The 19,749-nt window shown below is 35.6% G+C and overlaps 1 protein-coding gene across 7 annotated transcripts in view; it reads right to left on the bottom strand.

Moving 5' to 3' along the window:
- Positions 1 to 19,749, bottom strand: part of RSRC1 (arginine and serine rich coiled-coil 1) — a 159,291-nt gene that overhangs the window by 80,875 nt on the left and 58,667 nt on the right. For all 7 annotated transcript variants that reach the window (XM_081330003.1, XM_081330004.1, XM_081330005.1 and 4 more), the window contains one exon: positions 4,213 to 4,249. In XM_081330003.1, coding sequence (XP_081186129.1) covers positions 4,213 to 4,249 — 37 coding nt within the window. The remainder of the gene's footprint in view (positions 1 to 4,212; positions 4,250 to 19,749) is intronic.

A 19,749-nucleotide genomic window follows, 5' to 3' on the forward strand; every position in this document is an offset into this window, starting at 1 on the left:
ATTTTGGGCTTAACTGTGGTTGTAAGTCTAGGTTTATCTGTACTTAGTTTGTTTCTTGCAGTGAGCTGGTGCTTATATTTGATATTATAGTATTGACATCTTTTTATACTTGAGCTAGCTGTTTCTTTGGAAGAAGCTTCAATGCAGGCAACTTTATTCTGCCATTTTTGTGCTATATTACATGCTTAAACATTCTTTGTTTAAGTTCTTTTACTTTTTTAATTAGGGAACTTTGTTCTTTCTGAGGCAAAGGCAGACAAGAGGGTGCCTGGTTTGAGAATGAATAAAATTCAATAGCTCTGCTGCTGCTGACTACTCATGCCTTGCCTCCACAGTCTGATTTATTTCTGGCAAGATTTTTATTTCTTTGCTCTGGGTGGACCTTTGAATTCTTCCAATACTGCTTCTGTGAATACTTTATTTCACATTGTAAATCAACAGATGATTACACAAACTGATTATAAGCAACAACATAACACAATCACCAAAATGATTCGCTGGAATATTTGTAAAACAAATTTGTCATGTGCCAATAATGAAAAAGCGGAGGGAATATAGAGTTGAAGAAGTAGTTGAAAATGAGGAGTTAAAATATTGTGGAATTTCCAAATACAAATTGATAAAGTCTTGACTAATAACACACCCAATTTAACTGTGGTTGAATTATAGGCTAACTAATTAATTCTATTAATGTATTCTCAGCAAATCTAAGATGGTTTATTTTAAAATAAATTATTTGGGAGAAAAAATGAATCCTTTCAAGAAACTGTCATGACTGCAACCAGAAATGCAAGCTTCATAGAGAGTAACTATAAAGACACAATTGCCAATAGGCTGAAGCAGCCTAGAGAAGAATTAAATTAATGCCACAGAGAAGCTATACCAAAGGTTAACTGAGCCTGATCGAAACAAGCTGAATGAATGAATTTGCCCAGTAGAGTATATTTTTTAAGCTAGAGGTGAAAAAAGAAGTTCCTGAATAGAAACATGAAAGGAAGAAATAGCTGTCAAATAAACCTTTAAGGAAGACAGAGTAGGGTTTTTTTTTCCAAATCAGCAGGAATAAGAGGACCCCTTGTAGAGAACAGGTACTCAGATTCAAAATTTGGAAGAGGTTATTAAAAGTGTTCCTCTTAGAATATGAACATAATGTTAACAGCTTTCTGGATGGACAAAGCACTTCCTGAACTATTAGAGAAATCTTTATCAATTGTGAGAGGGATATTGGAGTCCTAGTGGACAATCACTTAAATATGAACCAGCAGTGTGCTGCAGCTGCCAAAAAAGCCAACACAGTGCTAGGCTGCATTAACAGAGGGATAGAATCAAGATCACGTGAAGTATTAATACCACTTTACAATGCCTTGGTAAGGCCACACCTGGAATACTGCACCCAATGTAAAAAAGATGTTGAGACTCCAGAAAGAGTACAGAGAAGAGCAACAAAGATGATTATGGGATTAGAGACTAAAACATATAAGGAACGGTTGCTGGAATTGGGTATGTCTAGTTTAATGAACAGAAGGGCGAGGAGTGACATGACAGCAGTGTTCCAATATCTCAGGGGCTGCCACAAAGAAGAGGGAGTCAAGCTATTCTCCAAAGCGCCTGAAGGCAGGGCAAGAAGCAATGGATGGAAACTAATCAAGGAGAGAAGCAACCTAGAACTAAGGAGAAATTTCCTGACAGTTAGAACAATTAACCAGTGGAACAGCCATCCTCCAGAAGTGGTGAATGCTCCAACACTGGAAGTTTTTAAGAAGAGACTGGACAACCATTTGTTGTTCTGTACCAGCCTGCTACCGGCCCTGCAGAAAAGGCAGGGAGAACCCCTTTACAAACGGCAAGAGGCTGGAATTAAGCCTGCCAAATTTATTAACATAAAACAGAGCAAAACAAGACACCAACCATGAAACAGGAGCTATGAAACAGGAACTAATCAAGCGGTTGCCTTCAGCAAACCAGCCCTCCCACGCATTCCCCTTTTATACAGTTCAGGGCGTGGCTTCTCTCTGCCTCCTTCCGAGGTGCCCCATTGCCTTCCTCTGTTTACTCCTGATTGACTGCCTCCTGCGTCGGGCGTCCTTGAACAGGGCCAGCTGTGGGTCATCTTCATCCACGCTGTCAGGCTCACACAGCTGGGTCTCCGTCGTGACCAGGTGGGAGGGGCGTGGCTGAGGGCTCTCATCAGCAAGATCTTCAACCCCCTCAGCAAGCTCTTCAACACCCCCCTCCTCCTCTGAGTCGTCCGACCCAACTGCCGAACCCACAGGCTGACCCTGAATCACAACATTTGTCTAAAATTGTATAGGGTTTCCTGCCTGAGCAGGGGTTGGACTAGATGACCTCCAAAGTCCCTTCCAACTTTAATATTATTATTATTAAATTCCTCAGGTGATCAGTAGGAATTTGTCTATCTCCAGATGCAGTAGACCAAGTAGATCTACTCTTGTTATCATGACAAGCAATAAAATATATCCAAGGAAGAAATGAATCAAATGTACGAACTGTAGCTGCCACAGCACCAAGTAGATGGCAGATATTATTGCAAGAATTCTTGTAATGAAATAAATTGGTGGGAACAAACAGAACAATACAGATAGTGTAGTGTACTGTTCATCTATGACAATTTGAGGCTATCATGGCACTGAATGAATGGTGATTACAATCAGTTCTCAGCAGCTACTTAAATGCTTGCCAGCCTGGGACTCTCAACTTCTTGCCAACTGCTCCATTGACTTTGGTTGTGGGAAGCCAGCAGGAAGTTGCCTCACCTAACAACCATGGTATTCAGTTATCAATGGCAACTGAGACTGCAAGGATTGCCATCGCTATGAAAATATTGCTTGGTGATAGAAATTCCAGTCCCGATTGCTGTTGTTAAGGCAAGGACTAACTGTATACATAACCATCTGCAAACAAATGAATAATCATGCAGCCCCAGATATATTACTGATCAACTGCCATATTGTTCACTGACAATTTCTATAGACTGAAGAAGTCTACCTGAAAAGTTTCCATCAAGAGGAAGTACATCAAAATATCTACATCTTTTGAGCACTCACTCGTGTGTGCAAATCAATACTAGATTCAATTTATTGGTGAAAGTACTAGGAGCTAATTTAACAGAGATATTATCAGTATATCTTAAGGCTGATTTAGCCAGCTTTTCTGGAGAATGGAGCTGACTGACAGACTCAAATTGCTACAGCAGGAAGCTACAGTAGGAAGCTTAGAATTACTAGTCTAATAAGAGTTTCAGGGAACCGCATAAAAAAGAGTTTGAGTAATGCTCCAAGATACTGGGAAGTCTAAGAAAGTCCCAATACTTACAAGGAGAATTGCATACGTATGTTCAGAGGTAAGAAAATATGTCTGTGCATGTACTGAAGACACAAATTGCTATTATTGCTGCTGTTTTTTTATTTTGGTCAACTCAAGACACCAAACATCTAATACTCTTGCCTTTTTTCCTCAGCAAGACCTAGAAGTTGGATGCAATACATACTTAACATGAACCAGTTATCTTACAGGTTTTTGGAAAAGAAAATGCTGTTCTTCAGATTACAATCATATTTTCTTCCCCTACTATGTATCCAGATCATCTATACTGACCCACCTACCTTCCCTAGATTATTTCATAAATGGAACTCTGTGTGAAGTTATTTGGATTGGGATTATTTCTAAAATTAAACAGATCTATTAACCTGACAGCACTGTGTTTATTGTTAAGCATTTCATGTTTTCATTAAAAACTGTACTTTTATTTAACAACAACAACATATCATTTAAATGATGAGTAATTCATGCTATATTGAGAAAGCCCATATTGGATTTAAAAACTATCAAATTAATGAAATGTATAAGCAATACGTGAATGCGTGTTTCAAAATAAAAGTTTGTTATTTTCACATCTAGATATGCCAAAAAAATTGCAATGAACAACTTTTAATTTATAATTAAGGCAATCACCAATCCAAGATTATAGCCCTTTTTATTTCATCTCCACATCAAAAAATTTAAAAAATTAAAATCCCTTGAAACATAAGATAAATGAAAACGTAAGTGCTTCTCACATAATAACAGTAAGCTGACCCTCTGGGAAATAGTTGGCTTTCTCAATTCAAGCGATTCAAAGCTCATTCAGAACTGTTCATTTAGAATGCAGATATCAAAGTTGATGCAAATATTCAAGAGAAAATTAGAGCTTACCAGATGTTCTAATCCAGTTTTGATGTTTCCGGCATCTCTGAAATAGAAGAACAAAAATTCTAAACAATTATTAATCATTGGTATATAATTATTCATGTTGAACTTCAAAAGTTATAATGATCTGTCCTTTTGTTTAGTTTGTTTTAATATCTGAAGCTATATTATTGAATAAAATCTAAATGCATCCTCTAGTATAATTCCAAAATGTCTTTACCATAAATCTAAAACATAAAATGAATATGAATATATAACAGAATAGGAATAAGTGAATGCATATGATTGCTGATAGTTGGTAAATTTTAAATCCCTTTATTAAAACCAGAATGTATATACCATTTATAAAAAGAAATGTTTTTGATTATGTGCAAAGCTCAAATTCTCCAAATGAGAAATATTCAACTGTTTATTCTCCCAGGAATAAGAAAATTGTTTGTATGTAAAAAAGTATAATCTTAACATCTAAACAAAGTTGACTGATAGCACGATTTAAAAATTCAGCTGATTCATCTAACTTCAGAATGATGCAGATTTAGGAGAACCAATATACAATACACAACAAACAAAAATAAAAAGTTGTAGTTAATTTGTTCAATATTCTTTGATCAATTCACAGGGCACTAAATCTATTGAGAAAGAAGATGATGACGACTCATTTTTTGTCAGTAGATCCAACATAAATTATTGATAACTTAAATCAGAGCTAACTTGCCTCACTGTTTCCTATCTATCTCTAATCATCCTGCTAATCAGCATTCTCTTCAGGATCATAACGCCCATGAATAAATTTATAATACAGAACTCATATACTGCCAGAAATCCTTGCTTTTTATAGTAAGCAAAAATTCATTTGTATTTTTGGCAATAAAAATACACTTATGATAAATGAGTGCTTTTATTTCTCTATCATCACGTGCATTAAACATTTTAGCGATTCAATTAAACCAGGGGCCAAATTATTTAAATTTATTTTCTATGCAATGAAAATAGACAACAACCAATCTTTTATTTCTTATTTTTATTGGTTTGTGGTTTTTCAAACAGAATATTATCAGATTGCAATTTTTCTATATTATTTCCTTACTATTCAGATTTTTTAAAAATATGAATTACATTCATCTTTGTATTTTTCTCAAATAAACAAACTATAATCTAGGTTATTTAATATAAGCTTTTCTTAAAGGTGCATTAGAAAATAAAGGAAATTCAGAAATTATATATTGGTTTGACCTTAGTTCAAGAAAGAAGGCTGGTTCAGAAAAAATGTTTATTTTTTTCACTTTTCAACAAGTGATTTTGTGGAACTGTGAAATAATAAAACAAGACTATGCGCAAAACATATCCTACTTTTAATCAAAATGATATTGTATAAGTTATAGAAAAGGAATATTTTCCTGGATTGGAAATTAAACTACTAACCAGCTACCTGTAGGCATTAATGTGGTAAAACACACATTGTAATATTGTAATGTAAACTCTGCCCCTTTCATACTTGTGTGTGATATTAAACCTAGCATTGATGATATCTAATTGGGTAATGAAACATCTGCAAGAAAACAATCAGATTCAGCGAGCACCGAGGATTCCTCATTTCAACTCTGAGCTACAAATATTTTCTTCCATTGGTACCAGTCAACCGTGTAAGAACTCAGTCACGGTAAGGAAGAAGCTCTCCAGAGACTTTCCTGACACTTTTTATAATCTTTCCCAAAATTTTATGAATATTATCATTAAATTTTTCACATTCAGAATCATTAGATCAGTTTTAAAACTTTAAAACGTACACTTTTCTGTGGTTTATAATATTGTATTTCATATTTTTATTGTGATCTATCCAGAGCATTATATGGCCAATATAAATATACTAATTGAATCAATAACTGACCTAAAGTGACTTACCAGATGCTCAGCTGGTTTAATGGATCTCTAAGTGATAATTTGGTCTACACATATATCAAGTAAATATGTTTTGGATGCAATCAAAGGACAATTCTGAGTAAAAGCTATAAAAATGAAGAATTTCTATATAAAAGTTGTATTATGGTAGGAAGAATTTCCAGAGATAGCATAGAAATATTTATTTTACTTTGCTTGTAAAATGATGAGCAACTAGGTGTTGACAGAGTATTCAGGGATTTATTGCCACAATAAATTATCATAACAAAATTCTTGCATTTGGGTATTTTCAATGTTCACATTACTAATAACAATTATAAAACTAATTATATACAACATCTCTAGATATTAATTGCTCAAACCACTGAATGCATTTTGAAAATCTATTTTCAATCATTTCCACATACATCATGCCCATATTTTTTCAGATTTGAAATGTGCTAGAAACATCTATTCCTGTTAAGCTGTGTTTAAAAAAAATAATTCCACACAGAAAAAAATGGTCTCATGAAACATGTAGAATAATAATCAAAATTTGCTATACCACATCATACATTATTAAAAGAAAACTGAAATCCTCTATTTATATTGGAGCTGAAGGTCATAATGAACTTAATTGCTAGGAAGCAGAACCCAGGTCACTGACACACAAAGCTTCTTGCTAATGGTATAAAATTTGTTCTCTTTAGTGGTCTGTCTCCTATGCTGTGCTTGTCACAACTTCATCAATATTTGCACAACTGTTTTTGCTCTGTGCTGAAAGCAGACTTAATTCAATTATAGATCTTAAAACTGATAAAATGGTCCTGAAGTGGAAACGGGAAAGATATTATTGGCAAATGAATAAAGATCTGTATTGAACTAGCACACGAGAGTATAGAAGATTTTTTTTTAAAAAAAAAAATCATTCCCTGTCTTAAGTCTTCTGGGAACAGTGAGTTTTCCTTTCCCTCATGCAGCACATTGATTTCTGAATTAGACTGCAATATTAAATAATTAATATACTTGCCATGATTGATGTTTTGCATTAGTTGAATATTAGGTTATCAATCAAAATCCACTTGGTTTAATGTAATAATATTGAAAAAGTGTCACTGTCTGTTCATCCAATTTGCAGTTGAAGGAGCACAGATAGTAATATTGGAATAACAGAAGGTTCTGAGGCAGGAAGTGTTCTAGATGAACATACTGTATATAAGGCGAACATTAGGAAACTAACAGTGACTTTGGGCCAGTTATTCTCTCTCAGCCCAACTCACTTCAGAGGGTCTTTGTTGAGGAGATCACACTGAGAAAAGAGTATTGTTTGCTGCCTTGAGTTTATAAAAAATAATACAGGGGGATTAAAAAGTGTAAAAAAATCTATATCTAACTCTTTCATGGCACTCATCATTTTTAGTACAATTTTCTTTCAACTCTGAGATTTATCATGCAGTAAGATCTTGTCATACGGGTAGTCCTTACTTAATGACTCTTCACTTAGCAACTGTCCCAAGTTACAACTGACCCAAAAAAGATACTCATAACCCAGATTCAAAACTCCAACGGCTGCCCCTCAATAGTAATTTATTATTTGATTTAAAATACAATTAAGTGAAAGAATTAACTCAGTAATAATAAATACAAGGAAAAAAGGGTTCCATTTGCCAAAACTGGGGTTATACATAATAAATAATTTATGTCAATAAAATAATCATTATTATCCAAGAACAAATAAAAGTATTTTCTGCTTCTGATGAAGTAGCACAGGTAGTCCTTGCTTAATGACCATTCATTAAGCAACCGTTCAAAGTTATAACAGTGCTGAACGAATGGCAGTTATGACTGGTCCTTGAAGTTATGGCTATTGCAATGCTCCCATGGTCATGTGACCAAGTTCTTGAAGTTTGGCAGCCCACCCACATTTTTTACTATAACTCTCCCACCTACCTATCTCCCCCAACGCTGCCCTTTTGGCCACCCTGCATTCCACCACCTCTATACCTCTAACTCTCTGCTGACCTTCACAGTCTTCTTCCCTGTTGCTGATGAGGTGTGCCTGGCCAAGGCAGCTGCTGCCCAATATGAAGCCTTGGGGGCAGGGGGGAGTTGAAGCAGAGGTGAGCACAGCAGGATTGCAGACCCTTGTCTCCTGAAGAGGTTTGCCAAGTCAACCAGCTGCATTATATATCATTTCTGAAATATTTAAATTCTATGCTAATTTCATTGTTTCTATCTTAATTTTCTATTCTTTTTAATTGGGAAACCCATTAGAATATATATACTTTTCTGTCACAAGCTACCATTGGGGAAGGTGCTTGGGAGTGCACGAGTAAGGAAATGTCCCTGAAATGATGACCCAACAGGTCATATGTTGTCTCGTATGCTCTAAAGTTCAAGATTCTTTTCAAACGTATAATGAAACTAAGTAAATTTAATGGATTTTTGAAATTTTCAAATGGGTGTATATAGGTAATCTTTGTTTAACAACAGAAATTTGGACTGGAATTTCCCTTGCTAAGCAATGCAGTCGTAAAGCACAATGTTACATGACTGCTTTGCTTAGTGACAAATTATGAATAGGCCTATATCTATATGGAGGTATCAGAAGCTAAGAAAATATTAAAACTGGCAAGGCACCAGGACCGGATGGACTACCTGGTTCTTATTATATTTAAAGATTTACTTTTGCAAAAACTTCAGAAAATGACGAGTTCTGTTTTGCAAGGAGATGCAACGTCAGAATCTTGGGAAAAGACAAATATAGCACTGTTACCAAAGTGAAGACAGGATCTAACTTATACTGTATATTATAGACCAATTTCTTTATTGAACAATGATTATAAGTTGGCATCATTAATTTTGGCAGGTACACTAAAAGTTTTTACAAGAATTGTTCATGAAGATCAATGTGGATTTTTATATAAAAGACAATTAAAAATGTCAGAATTGTATTGAATATAATAGAATACCTTTAACATAATGGTGAACAAACCACATTAATTTTTTTTAGATGCTGACAAAGCTTTTGACAATTTGAACTGGTCCTTGTTTAAAGTTCTGGAAAATACGGATTTTGGCGAGAATTTTCTTCACGGAATCAAGTCAATATATGCATCTTTAAAGGCTCAAATTATAGTCAATGAAGATTTGAGTAAATCATGTGATATTCCAAAGGGAACAAGAAGAGGTTGCCCTCTGTTCCTTTTTTGTTTATTTTATTTCTTGAAGTTTTGAATATAGATGAAGATAACAGGTCTAAAAATTAAAAATGAGACCTTTAAATGGAGAGTTTTTGCTAATAATTCGCTTTTGATTTTGCAGGCTTTAAGATTAATAAATAAAAAAGGAGTATGGCAAAAGAAAGCAAAGACCATATCAGAAATAATAGATGCCTTGGGTTCAATCCCAAAATATCTGGAGCACTGCTTGAATACCATCGAAATTGACAAAATCACCATCAAAATCACAACTGCAAAGGATAACTTTACTTGGAATAGCTTACATCTTTCAACTACACCTTTAACACCATTAAAATCAACACCTGTCCTTAGGAAGGACTCGACAAGTGGGTAAAAATGCCAAATCCAGTCTCAACATCTGATTGACTATGTGATCAACTATAACATTTTAAACATGTATGCCGCCAAACTCTAACAACTCTGAACAGTTTATAAGAATCAAATAAATTACAATAATATCAATAAAAGATAAAAGATAAAAATTGCAAATATACTGAAGCAAGTGGTCTTAAGACCTCACTAAAGGCCAGGGAGAAGAGTCAGGTCTACTGGCTCTTGTTGAATTCCAGAGAGCTGCCAGTATGACTTTTTCTTCCAATGTTGCCCTGGAGCTATATGGAATATGTAGATGTGCCTGGTGAATGACTTGATCATACTGAAGCACCCTCTCCCTCTTTGCAAAGATTGTTTATTATGGTTGTTGTGTTTGCTTATATAATTTTTATTAAGGATTTCCACAAAACTAAAAGTTAAACATGAAATAATATAGAGTAAGATTAGAAAAAAGAAAAATGTGAATGCAATACAAAGAGAAAAAGAAAATATACATAAAGAAATAACTACTGATCTTCTTTACAGCAGTTACAAAAATTTCTCTTCCTTTATTAAAATTACATCTCTTTCCATATTCAACCCTCTTTAATCAGTAAATACATAAATCATTGTTTCATTTTCCATTTTCAAAAAGCAAACAGTCCATAAGAGGTTTCCCATCTTTAATAAAAGTAGTTGTTTTGTCTCATCCCTGATCAAACTGGTCACTTTTGTCATTTCTGCAAATTCCATAATTTTTGCAATCCATTCCTCCATTGTAGATGTTTCAGTATTTTCCAACTTTATATATATAATAATCTCACTGCAGTTATCATATACAAACCAAATCTTCCATAAGTCTTTTCTAATTGGCTATCCATTAGTCCCATACACCAATGTTACATCATTTTATAAAAAATATTTTTTAAATTGCAATATAATGTGAATTTTGATCCTTTTAACTACATTCTTTCCCATTGGTCTATGTCAGGGATAGGCAACCTTGGCTTTTTTATGACTCATGGACTTCAACTCCCAGAATTCCTAAGTCAGCCATGCTGGCTCAGGAATTTTGGGAGTTGAAGTCCGCGAGTCATAAAAGAGCCATGGTTGCCTACCTCTGATCTATGTGAGTATTGTAACCAACATTCTTAACCCATCTTATCATGCATTCTTTAATTTGTTCTCCTTTCATTTCAAATCTGAGCAAAAGTTTGTTTTTTTAGCAACACATGTTCATCACTTGTATATAATTCAATTTTGAATTCCATTTTAAATTTTTAAATTCCAATTACTTCTTTATCTATGTTAAATCTCTTTCTTAATTGTGAAAAATGTAATCGTTTGAAAACTAAATCTCTCTATAGTCAACTGTTTTCTTCAACAATTCAATTAACAATTCCAGAAACACTTCATTTTAAATTCTCCATGTTCCTGAACAAGCAAATCTGGATAGATTAACCATCTCTCTTTGCCCATTAGTTGGTGTTTTTGGACTTTCTGCTGGTGTCTCAATATAGCTGTATACTGTTTTATGGTATTTTGTACCATTTTATTATTCATACTAATATTTCAACTGATAGTAGAGAGACCAGATAAGCCCTGCTATTGGCAACTATGAAAGCACAATCTATCAATACATACATACAACTCCACAGAGAATTCTTGGCCTCACACATTGCTTCTACCACTTAACCTAACTATTTAAGAAAGGATTACTGCTTTCCGTATCAAACTCCAAACCTCAAATTCTGGACAATATCTGACAAATATTCTGGTAAACGTAGAGGTTTGTGAATAAAAAAGTTTATTATAATTAGACTGTTCTGAATTTCACTAAGCCTTGGGAAGCACTCTTTTAATTCTCATTCCTTTATTTTATTTCTAAGAATTTCAATGTTGTAAAGACTGTTTCTCAAGTTCACTTAATTATAATACAATATCAAATTATTTATTGGAATCAAATTGTTAAAATGCAAAATCTACCAAAATTAAAGGAACATTTTTAAAAATAGAATGTTTTATCCTCAATACAATGTAAATAGATAACAAAAGGTTTAAATAACATTAATAATAAAACTTACATTATAGAAATTATGTGTAAAAGCAATTACTTGTCTTATTTATTATATTTAAGTTACTAACAAAATTAAGTGAATTAGAATACTTTTATACATGTGCTTAGCAATCATTTTATTTGACAAAACACAATATATGTTCATAGTCAAATAAATATGTCTATAATCAAAAGAGCTATGAGAAATAACCTGTGGGCTTTCTACTATTAAATTGCCTATCAGACATAAATAGTACACATACTATCATTAGTGATCTTCATTCAAAACTGACAATTTAAGACCAGAGAAATGATTTATTGATTTTCCATTTTCCTTTTATATTTACATTTATATTATAAATATAAAAACTGTAAAATGAATAAGACTTCATTCTAAAAGTAGCAGTAAGTAGAAACATAAAATTAAAAACTTCTTCACAAAGAATAAACTCCTAGAGAAAAGATGCAAATAAAATTACTGTCATCATCTTTTGTTTTTTATTTGTAAGTATAAAACTGAAAAGAAACAAAGGCAGGGAACTCAGCATCTGTCATATCAGAATATAAAAAGATGATCCTGGCACAAAATGAAAAAGCTGTAATTCATTTGCAAATCAATCCTGCCAGTTCTATTTCAAGCTGGCGGTAACTGTCAAGAGTTAACAAGATAATCACTTTCAATCCTGCTTTCAATGGTACATTACACTGTTACTCCATTCAACAAGACTGTTCTTTGGGGCACCAGATGAATGGTTTTCATTTCTAACCTGCACAAAAACTGGCCAAAAACAAAAAATCCACAGGGCTTAGAGAAAAAAAAATCCCTTTCTGAGCATTTATTTGCCAGGATTTCCTTTTAAGCAAAATAAGATATTTGGACACAATGGTGTCCATTCATTTCTTATATTCCTTCAGGTCCTCAGTCTGTTGTTTTAAAAGTATTTGGCAAAGAAGGATGAAGAAGGCATTTTTTAAAAATGTATTAGACAAATGTATCTAGAAAACTTTCTATATCTAGCTACCTCTTAATGCAACGAAATACCTAAAGAAATAAATCCTTCTTAACATTTAATTTTAAATAAAGCACAGAGTCATAACAGTCACGAAGAAAAAAAAACCTGTAGTCACTAAGGGAAAAAACCTATTGCTTATTGTATATCAACACCCTTCACCAACTGAAATGTTTTAATTTATAAAACATATGAAATAAAGATATTAGGAAGAATTACTATGTTATCCTTATGGAAGAAGTACGTTACCTTACTTTTCTCCTTGTTAGCAGGATTTGTACATTTGGTGTAGTTATTAACATTTGGAGCATTACTAAGATATTTTAGTAAGTTCACTGTCTTAGATTACTAAGATATACTAAAAATTTTCAGTTGCTTGAAAATTCAATTAGTTATTCAGATAAACACCTACTGAATACAAATTCCTTAAATATTAGATAAAAATTGCAAGACTGACAAAAGCCAGTCCTACTGAATCTTCAAATTCCTGCAGCCCCAGTGCTATTTCAAAATTTGTCAACCATCAGGAGGGGCTTACAGGGGCACAGGGAACTAGAAGGGCATAAGGAATATGAACTAGGAAGTGACAGATATAATAATAATCACTGTTAATTTTACCAGTTCCAGACTGTGACTCGAATTGAAGATTAAATCAATAATAACAATAATAATGATGATGATGATGATGATTTTATTTTCCTGGGCTCCAAGATCACTGCAGATGGGGACTGTAGCCAAGAAATTAAAAGACGCTTGCTCCTGGGAAGGAAAGCAATGACAAATCTAGACAGCACACTAAAAAGCAGAGACATCACCCTGTCAACAAAAGTGCGTATAGTCAAGGCTATGGTCTTCCCAGTTGCAATGTATGGCAGTGAAAGTTGGACCATAAGAAAGGCTGAGCGCCAAAGAATTGAAGCCTTTGAACTATGGTGCTGGAGAAGACTCCTGCGAGTCCCTTGGACTGCAAGGCGATCAAACCGGTCAGTCCTAGAGGAGATCAACCCTGACTGCTCTTTAGAAGGCCAGATCCTGAAGCTAAAACTCAAATACTTTGGCCACCTAATGAGAAGGAAGGACTCACTGGAGAAGAGCCTAATGCTGGGAAAGATTGAGGGCAAGAGAAGAAGGGGACGACAGAGAATGAGGTGGCTGGATGGAGTCACTGAAGCAGTAGGCGTGAGCTTAAATGGACTCCAGAAGATGGTAGAGGACAGGAAGGCCTGGAAGAACGTTGTCCATAGGGTCGCGATGGGTCGGACACGACTTCGCAACTAACAACAACAACAACAAATGATAATGATGATGATGATGATGATGATCATCATCATCATCACCACCACCACCACCACCACCACCACCACCACCATCTGTGGAAAGAGGAAAAATATAGAACAGTCTCTGCTGAAGGAGGTAAACAAGAGAAACCTGTTCAAAACAAGATTGAAAGCAGAATATCAAAATGAAACAATTGAACATTAAAAAGAAGCCTATTACAGTCAATACCTGAAGCATTGAAGGAAAAGTAGATACAAAGCTAACATGAATGTGTTGAGATCAGGAGTGCTGAAGAAATAAACTGAAGGCTTCATTTTGGCTGCCCAAGAAAAGCCCTGCAGAGCAATTCCATGAAAGCAAAAATTCAACATGTCAGCAATAACAGCAAATGTCGCTTATGCGGCTGCAACAAAATCTCACAGACTGATTATCTACAACGTCATGATCAAGTTGCCAAAATTATACATTGGAAGCTTTACCAGAAGTTTGGGTTTGATTGCAGAAAAAATTACTGGGAACACTAAATTGACCAATTCATGAAAATTATTTATTTATTTATTTATTTATTTATTTATTTATTCGGTTTACATACCGCCCTACTCCCAAAGGACTCAGGGCGGTTTACAAGGCAAAATTTAAAAACAATACAATATAAAATTAAAATAAAATTAAATTAAATCTAGCCGCAAAAAAATTAAAATCACAATTTAAAAACATTAAACCCCTCAGTCCAGACCAGATAGCTCAAAGAGCCAGGTTTTTAGGTCCCGGCGAAATGAACGAAGGTCGGGGGCAGTCTGGAGTTCCATTGGCAGTTGATTCCATAGGGCAGGTGCGCCCACAGAGAACGCCCTCCCCTGTGGGATCCTGTGGGATTTTGGGATCCAAACAGACAGACATTTGGCCCACAACACACCTGACATCGTTACTGTAGAAAAGAAAAAAGTCTGGTTCATTGATATTATAATACCAGGTGATTTGCAAATTGAAGTTGAGCAACTATGGAGGAAGAAATCAATGGTTGTACCAATAGTAATATCCTTCGAGTAACACCCAAAGGGCTGCCGATATACATGGAAATTTTGAACTTATTAGACCTGAATATCCTGACTTTGAAAAAAAAAAACAAAAAAAACCCCACCCGACTTGGAACTGTCCATATACTCAGACGCTACCGTAATAGCTTTTAGGTCCTTGGTTAGGACTTGAACTGTTAAGTTTTTATCAGTTCCAGACAGTGAATCGAATTGAAGATGAAATCATCAACAACAATAGAAATAATAATTAGTTACACACATACACACACATATATACATACACACACATACACATATATACATACACACATATACACACACACATATATACAGGGAGTGCAGAATTATTAGGCAAATGAGTATTTTGACCACATCATCCTCTTTATGCATGTTGTCTTACTCCAAGCTGTATAGGCTCGAAAGCCTACTACCAATTAAGCATATTAGGTGATGTGCATCTCTGTAATGAGAAGGGGTGTGGTCTAATGACATCAACACCCTGTATCAGGTGTGCATAATTATTAGACAACTTCCTTTCCTTTGGCAAAATGGGTCAAAAGAAGGACTTGACAGGCTCAGAAAAGTCAAAAATAGTGAGATATCTTGCAGAGGGATGCAGCACTCTTAAAATTGCAAAGCTTCTGAAGCGTGATCATCGAACAATCAAGCGTTTCATTCAAAATAGTCAACAGGGTCGCAAGAAGCGTGTGGAGAAACCAAGGCGCAAAATAACTGCCCATGAACTGAGAAAAGTCAAGCGTGCAGCTGCCAAGATGCCACTTGCCACCAGTTTGGCCATATTTCAGAGCTGCAACATCACTGGAGTGCCCAAAAGCACAAGGTGTGCAATACTCAGAGACATGGCCAAGGTAAGAAAGGCTGAAAGACGACCACCACTGAACAAGACACACAAGCTGAAACGTCAAGACTGGGCCAAGAAATATCTCAAGACTGATTTTTCTAAGGTTTTATGGACTGATGTAATGAGAGTGAGTCTTGATGGGCCAGATGGATGGGCCCGTGGCTGGATTGGTAAAGGGCAGAGAGCTCCAGTCCGACTCAGACGCCAGCAAGGTGGAGGTGGAGTACTGGTTTGGGCTGGTATCATCAAAGATGAGCTTGTGGGGCCTTTTCGGGTTGAGGATGGAGTCAAGCTCAACTCCCAGTCCTACTGCCAGTTTCTGGAAGACACCTTCTTCAAGCAGTGGTACAGGAAGAAGTCTGCATCCTTCAAGAAAAACATGATTTTCATGCAGGACAATGCTCCATCACACGCGTCCAAGTACTCCACAGCGTGGCTGGCAAGAAAGGGTATAAAAGAAGAAAATCTAATGACATGGCCTCCTTGTTCACCTGATCTGAACCCCATTGAGAACCTGTGGTCCATCATCAAATGTGAGATTTACAAGGAGGGAAAACAGTACACCTCTCTGAACAGTGTCTGGGAGGCTGTGGTTGCTGCTGCACGCAATGTTGATGGTGAACAGATCAAAACACTGACAGAATCCATGGATGGCAGGCTTTTGAGTGTCCTTGCAAAGAAAGGTGGCTATATTGGTCACTGATTTGTTTTTGTTATGTTTTTGAATGTCAGAAATGTATATTTGTGAATGTTGAGATGTTATATTGGTTTCACTGGTAAAAATAAATAATTGAAATGGGTATATATTTGTTTTTTGTTAAGTTGCCTAATAATTATGCACAGTAATAGTCACCTGCACACACAGATATCCCCCTAAAATAGCTATAACTAACAACAAACTAAAAACTACTTCCAAGAATATTCAGCTTTGATATTAATGAGTTTTTTGGGTTCATTGAGAACATGGTTGTTGTTCAATAATAAAATTAATCCTCAAAAATACAACTTGCCTAATAATTCTGCACTCCCTGTATATATATTATAAGTACATAAAATTCTTATAAATAAAAAATAAATCAGATTATATAGGATTTTTATTCTTTTCACAACAATAATTAGCATATTATTTTTGAATAGTAAAATATTTTCAGTTTTTCAAGTAAATATTTGTTTCTGCTATTTTAATGGCTTTAAAAGAAAAATTAGAACAGGTCTAATTTTGGGGACGGGAAACCATTATGAAAAATACCTAGGGCAGGGGTCAGCAACCTGAAACACTGAAAGAGCCACTCGGAACCGGTTCCCTCACAAAAGCAAAAACTGGGAGCCACAAAAAATCTGTGCACATGCACGTACATGCGCGCATGTACAGAACAGGGTTTGACTGAAGAGTGGAGCCAAGGCGAGATATGCACCTACCCTGCATATTTGAATTGATTGGTTGAACTTTTTTAGTCCCACTTTTTTTTGGGACTGCACATGGCAGAGGACTGGGAGCCACAGGAGACGGCTGAAGGAGCCACATGCGGCTCCGGAGCTGCGGGTTGCAGACCTGTGACCTAGGGGGTAGCAATACATGGTTGAAAGCATAGAGTGATACAGTCATGATTCAGATGAACCCAAAGGAATAATATTTCTGGTATATAAGCCAAAATAATAGCACGGATGAAAAAGAATGAAGGAAACACAAATAGTCTAATAAGAGGCAAAGAGGCTTAAATGAGAGAATGATGCTGAAGTCACTACAGACCGATGGAAAGATGTCATATAAATTTCTATGACATGCATTCAATGAAAATTCATGGTGATAGGTATGACAACAGACAAAAATATAAAATTAATAGGTTATTGTCTCCTTTAGCTGTATTTTTTCCCTTCCTTTTATGGCCTTATTCCTCAAAATGATGCTTGCTCCTTGGCAGTTTCTCTCTATTCATTAAAAGCTGGTATCTGAGTAGCGTTGGTGAGAAAAAATGATACATAAAGATCTTTCTTTTAAACTGTAAAATTTTAAATATGAAAGGTAAAATAAAAATATTTTTTCCTAAATTGGATGGTGTTAATGTATTAATTAATAAAGCCCAATATTAATTAATAAACCCTGTTGCTCTTTCATAACACTTTTCCTGAGGCTGGGCTATTGAATGTGTCAAAGATCCCTTTTCTTGGTTTTGTTGTTAACTAGCCAAGTATCTCGGTTGGGGTATGTATTAATTTTGGATGGTTTTCATTGTTTAAAATGTGGTTTTTTTAAGTGTAGTACAGGTAGTCCTCAATTTACAACCATTTGTTTAGTGACTATTCAAAATTACAATGGCCCTGACCTAGAACCAATCCTTGCACTTACAACCAACACAGCATCCTCATGGTCATGTAATCAAATTTACCAATAGACAAAAATATAAAATTAATAGGTTATTTTCTGTATTTTATTCTTTCCTTTTATGGCCTTTCTCCTCAAAGAGGAGGCAACTGACATATACTTATGACAACTGAAGCATCCTGGAGCCACATGATACCCATTTGCGACTTTCCCACACAGCTTCTGACAAGCAAAGTCAATTGAGAAAGCTGGATTCCCAGTAACTCTCAGCCTCTCTGGTACTACTGAGAATTTTGTTACTATACTTAGAAAAGCGTGAAACTGGTGGCCTTTAATAATGTTGACAATATTCAATTATACCACAAGAACAGATTAGAAGCACAAGTTAAGATAGGCAAGAAAATGGTAAGTGAACACCTGTCTACCCTAGATGAGTTCAAATCTCCAGGACCAGATGGACTACACCCCAAGGTTCTGAAGGAACTGGCAGATGTGATTTCAGAATCACTGAACTATATCTTTCAAAGATCCTGGAGCACTGGGGAACTACCAGAGGACTGGAAAAGAGCTGATGTAGTTCCAAGCTTCAAAAAAGGGGAAAAATGGATCCAGGAAATTACAGACCTATCAACCTGTCCTCAATGCCTGGAAAAGAAAAGATTTTGGAAAAGATAATCAGTGAAAACCTAGAGGCAAATAAAGTCACTACCAAAAGCCAACATGGGTTTGTCAAAAACAGATCATGCCAGACAAATCTTATTGCATTCTTTGACCAGGTGACAAAATTAGTGGACCACAGGAATGCTGTGTAAATAACTTACCGTACTTGGATTTCAGTAAGCCATTTGATAAAGTAGACCACAACCTACTACTTCACGGGTATCAAACTTGCCACGTGACGTGTCGTGACTCTTTTTGCATTGCCAGCAATGGGGTGGGCACGGCTTCGGTATGATGAAACCGGCCCATGGGCCGGCATTTCGACAACCCTTACTACTTGATAAGATAGAAAAATGTGGGTTACCACATCACCACCAGATAGATTTGTAGCTGGCTGACTGGCTGTACTCAGCGTGTGATACTCAATGGAACTGCATATACATGGAGGGAAGTGTGTAGTGGGATGCCCCAGGGCTCTGTTCTGGGCCCAGTGCTCTTCAATATCTTCATCAATGATTTGGATGAGGGGATAGATGGGGAACTCATCAAATTTGCAGACGACACCAAGCTGGCAGGAATAGCCAACACTCCAGAAGATAGGTGTCATAGTTCTGACATTGGATGTTCTTGCTTTGACAATAGGTTTAAGATACAGAAGAATCTTGACAGACTTGAACATTGGGCTCTATCTAACAGAACGAAATTCAATGGAGAAAAAAGTAAGGTTCTACATTTAGGCAAGAGAAACCAAATGCAGATACAGTATAGGACCTTGCTCAACAGTAGTAACTGTGAGAAGGATCTCAGAATCCTAGTGGGCAATCACTTAAATATGAGCCAGCATTGTGTTGCAGATGCCAAAAAAGCCAATACAGTACTAGGCTG

The sequence above is a fragment of the Vipera berus genome (genome assembly GCF_964194415.1).
Source record: "Vipera berus genome assembly, chromosome: 5".
NCBI classification, from domain to species: domain Eukaryota; kingdom Metazoa; phylum Chordata; class Lepidosauria; order Squamata; family Viperidae; genus Vipera; species Vipera berus.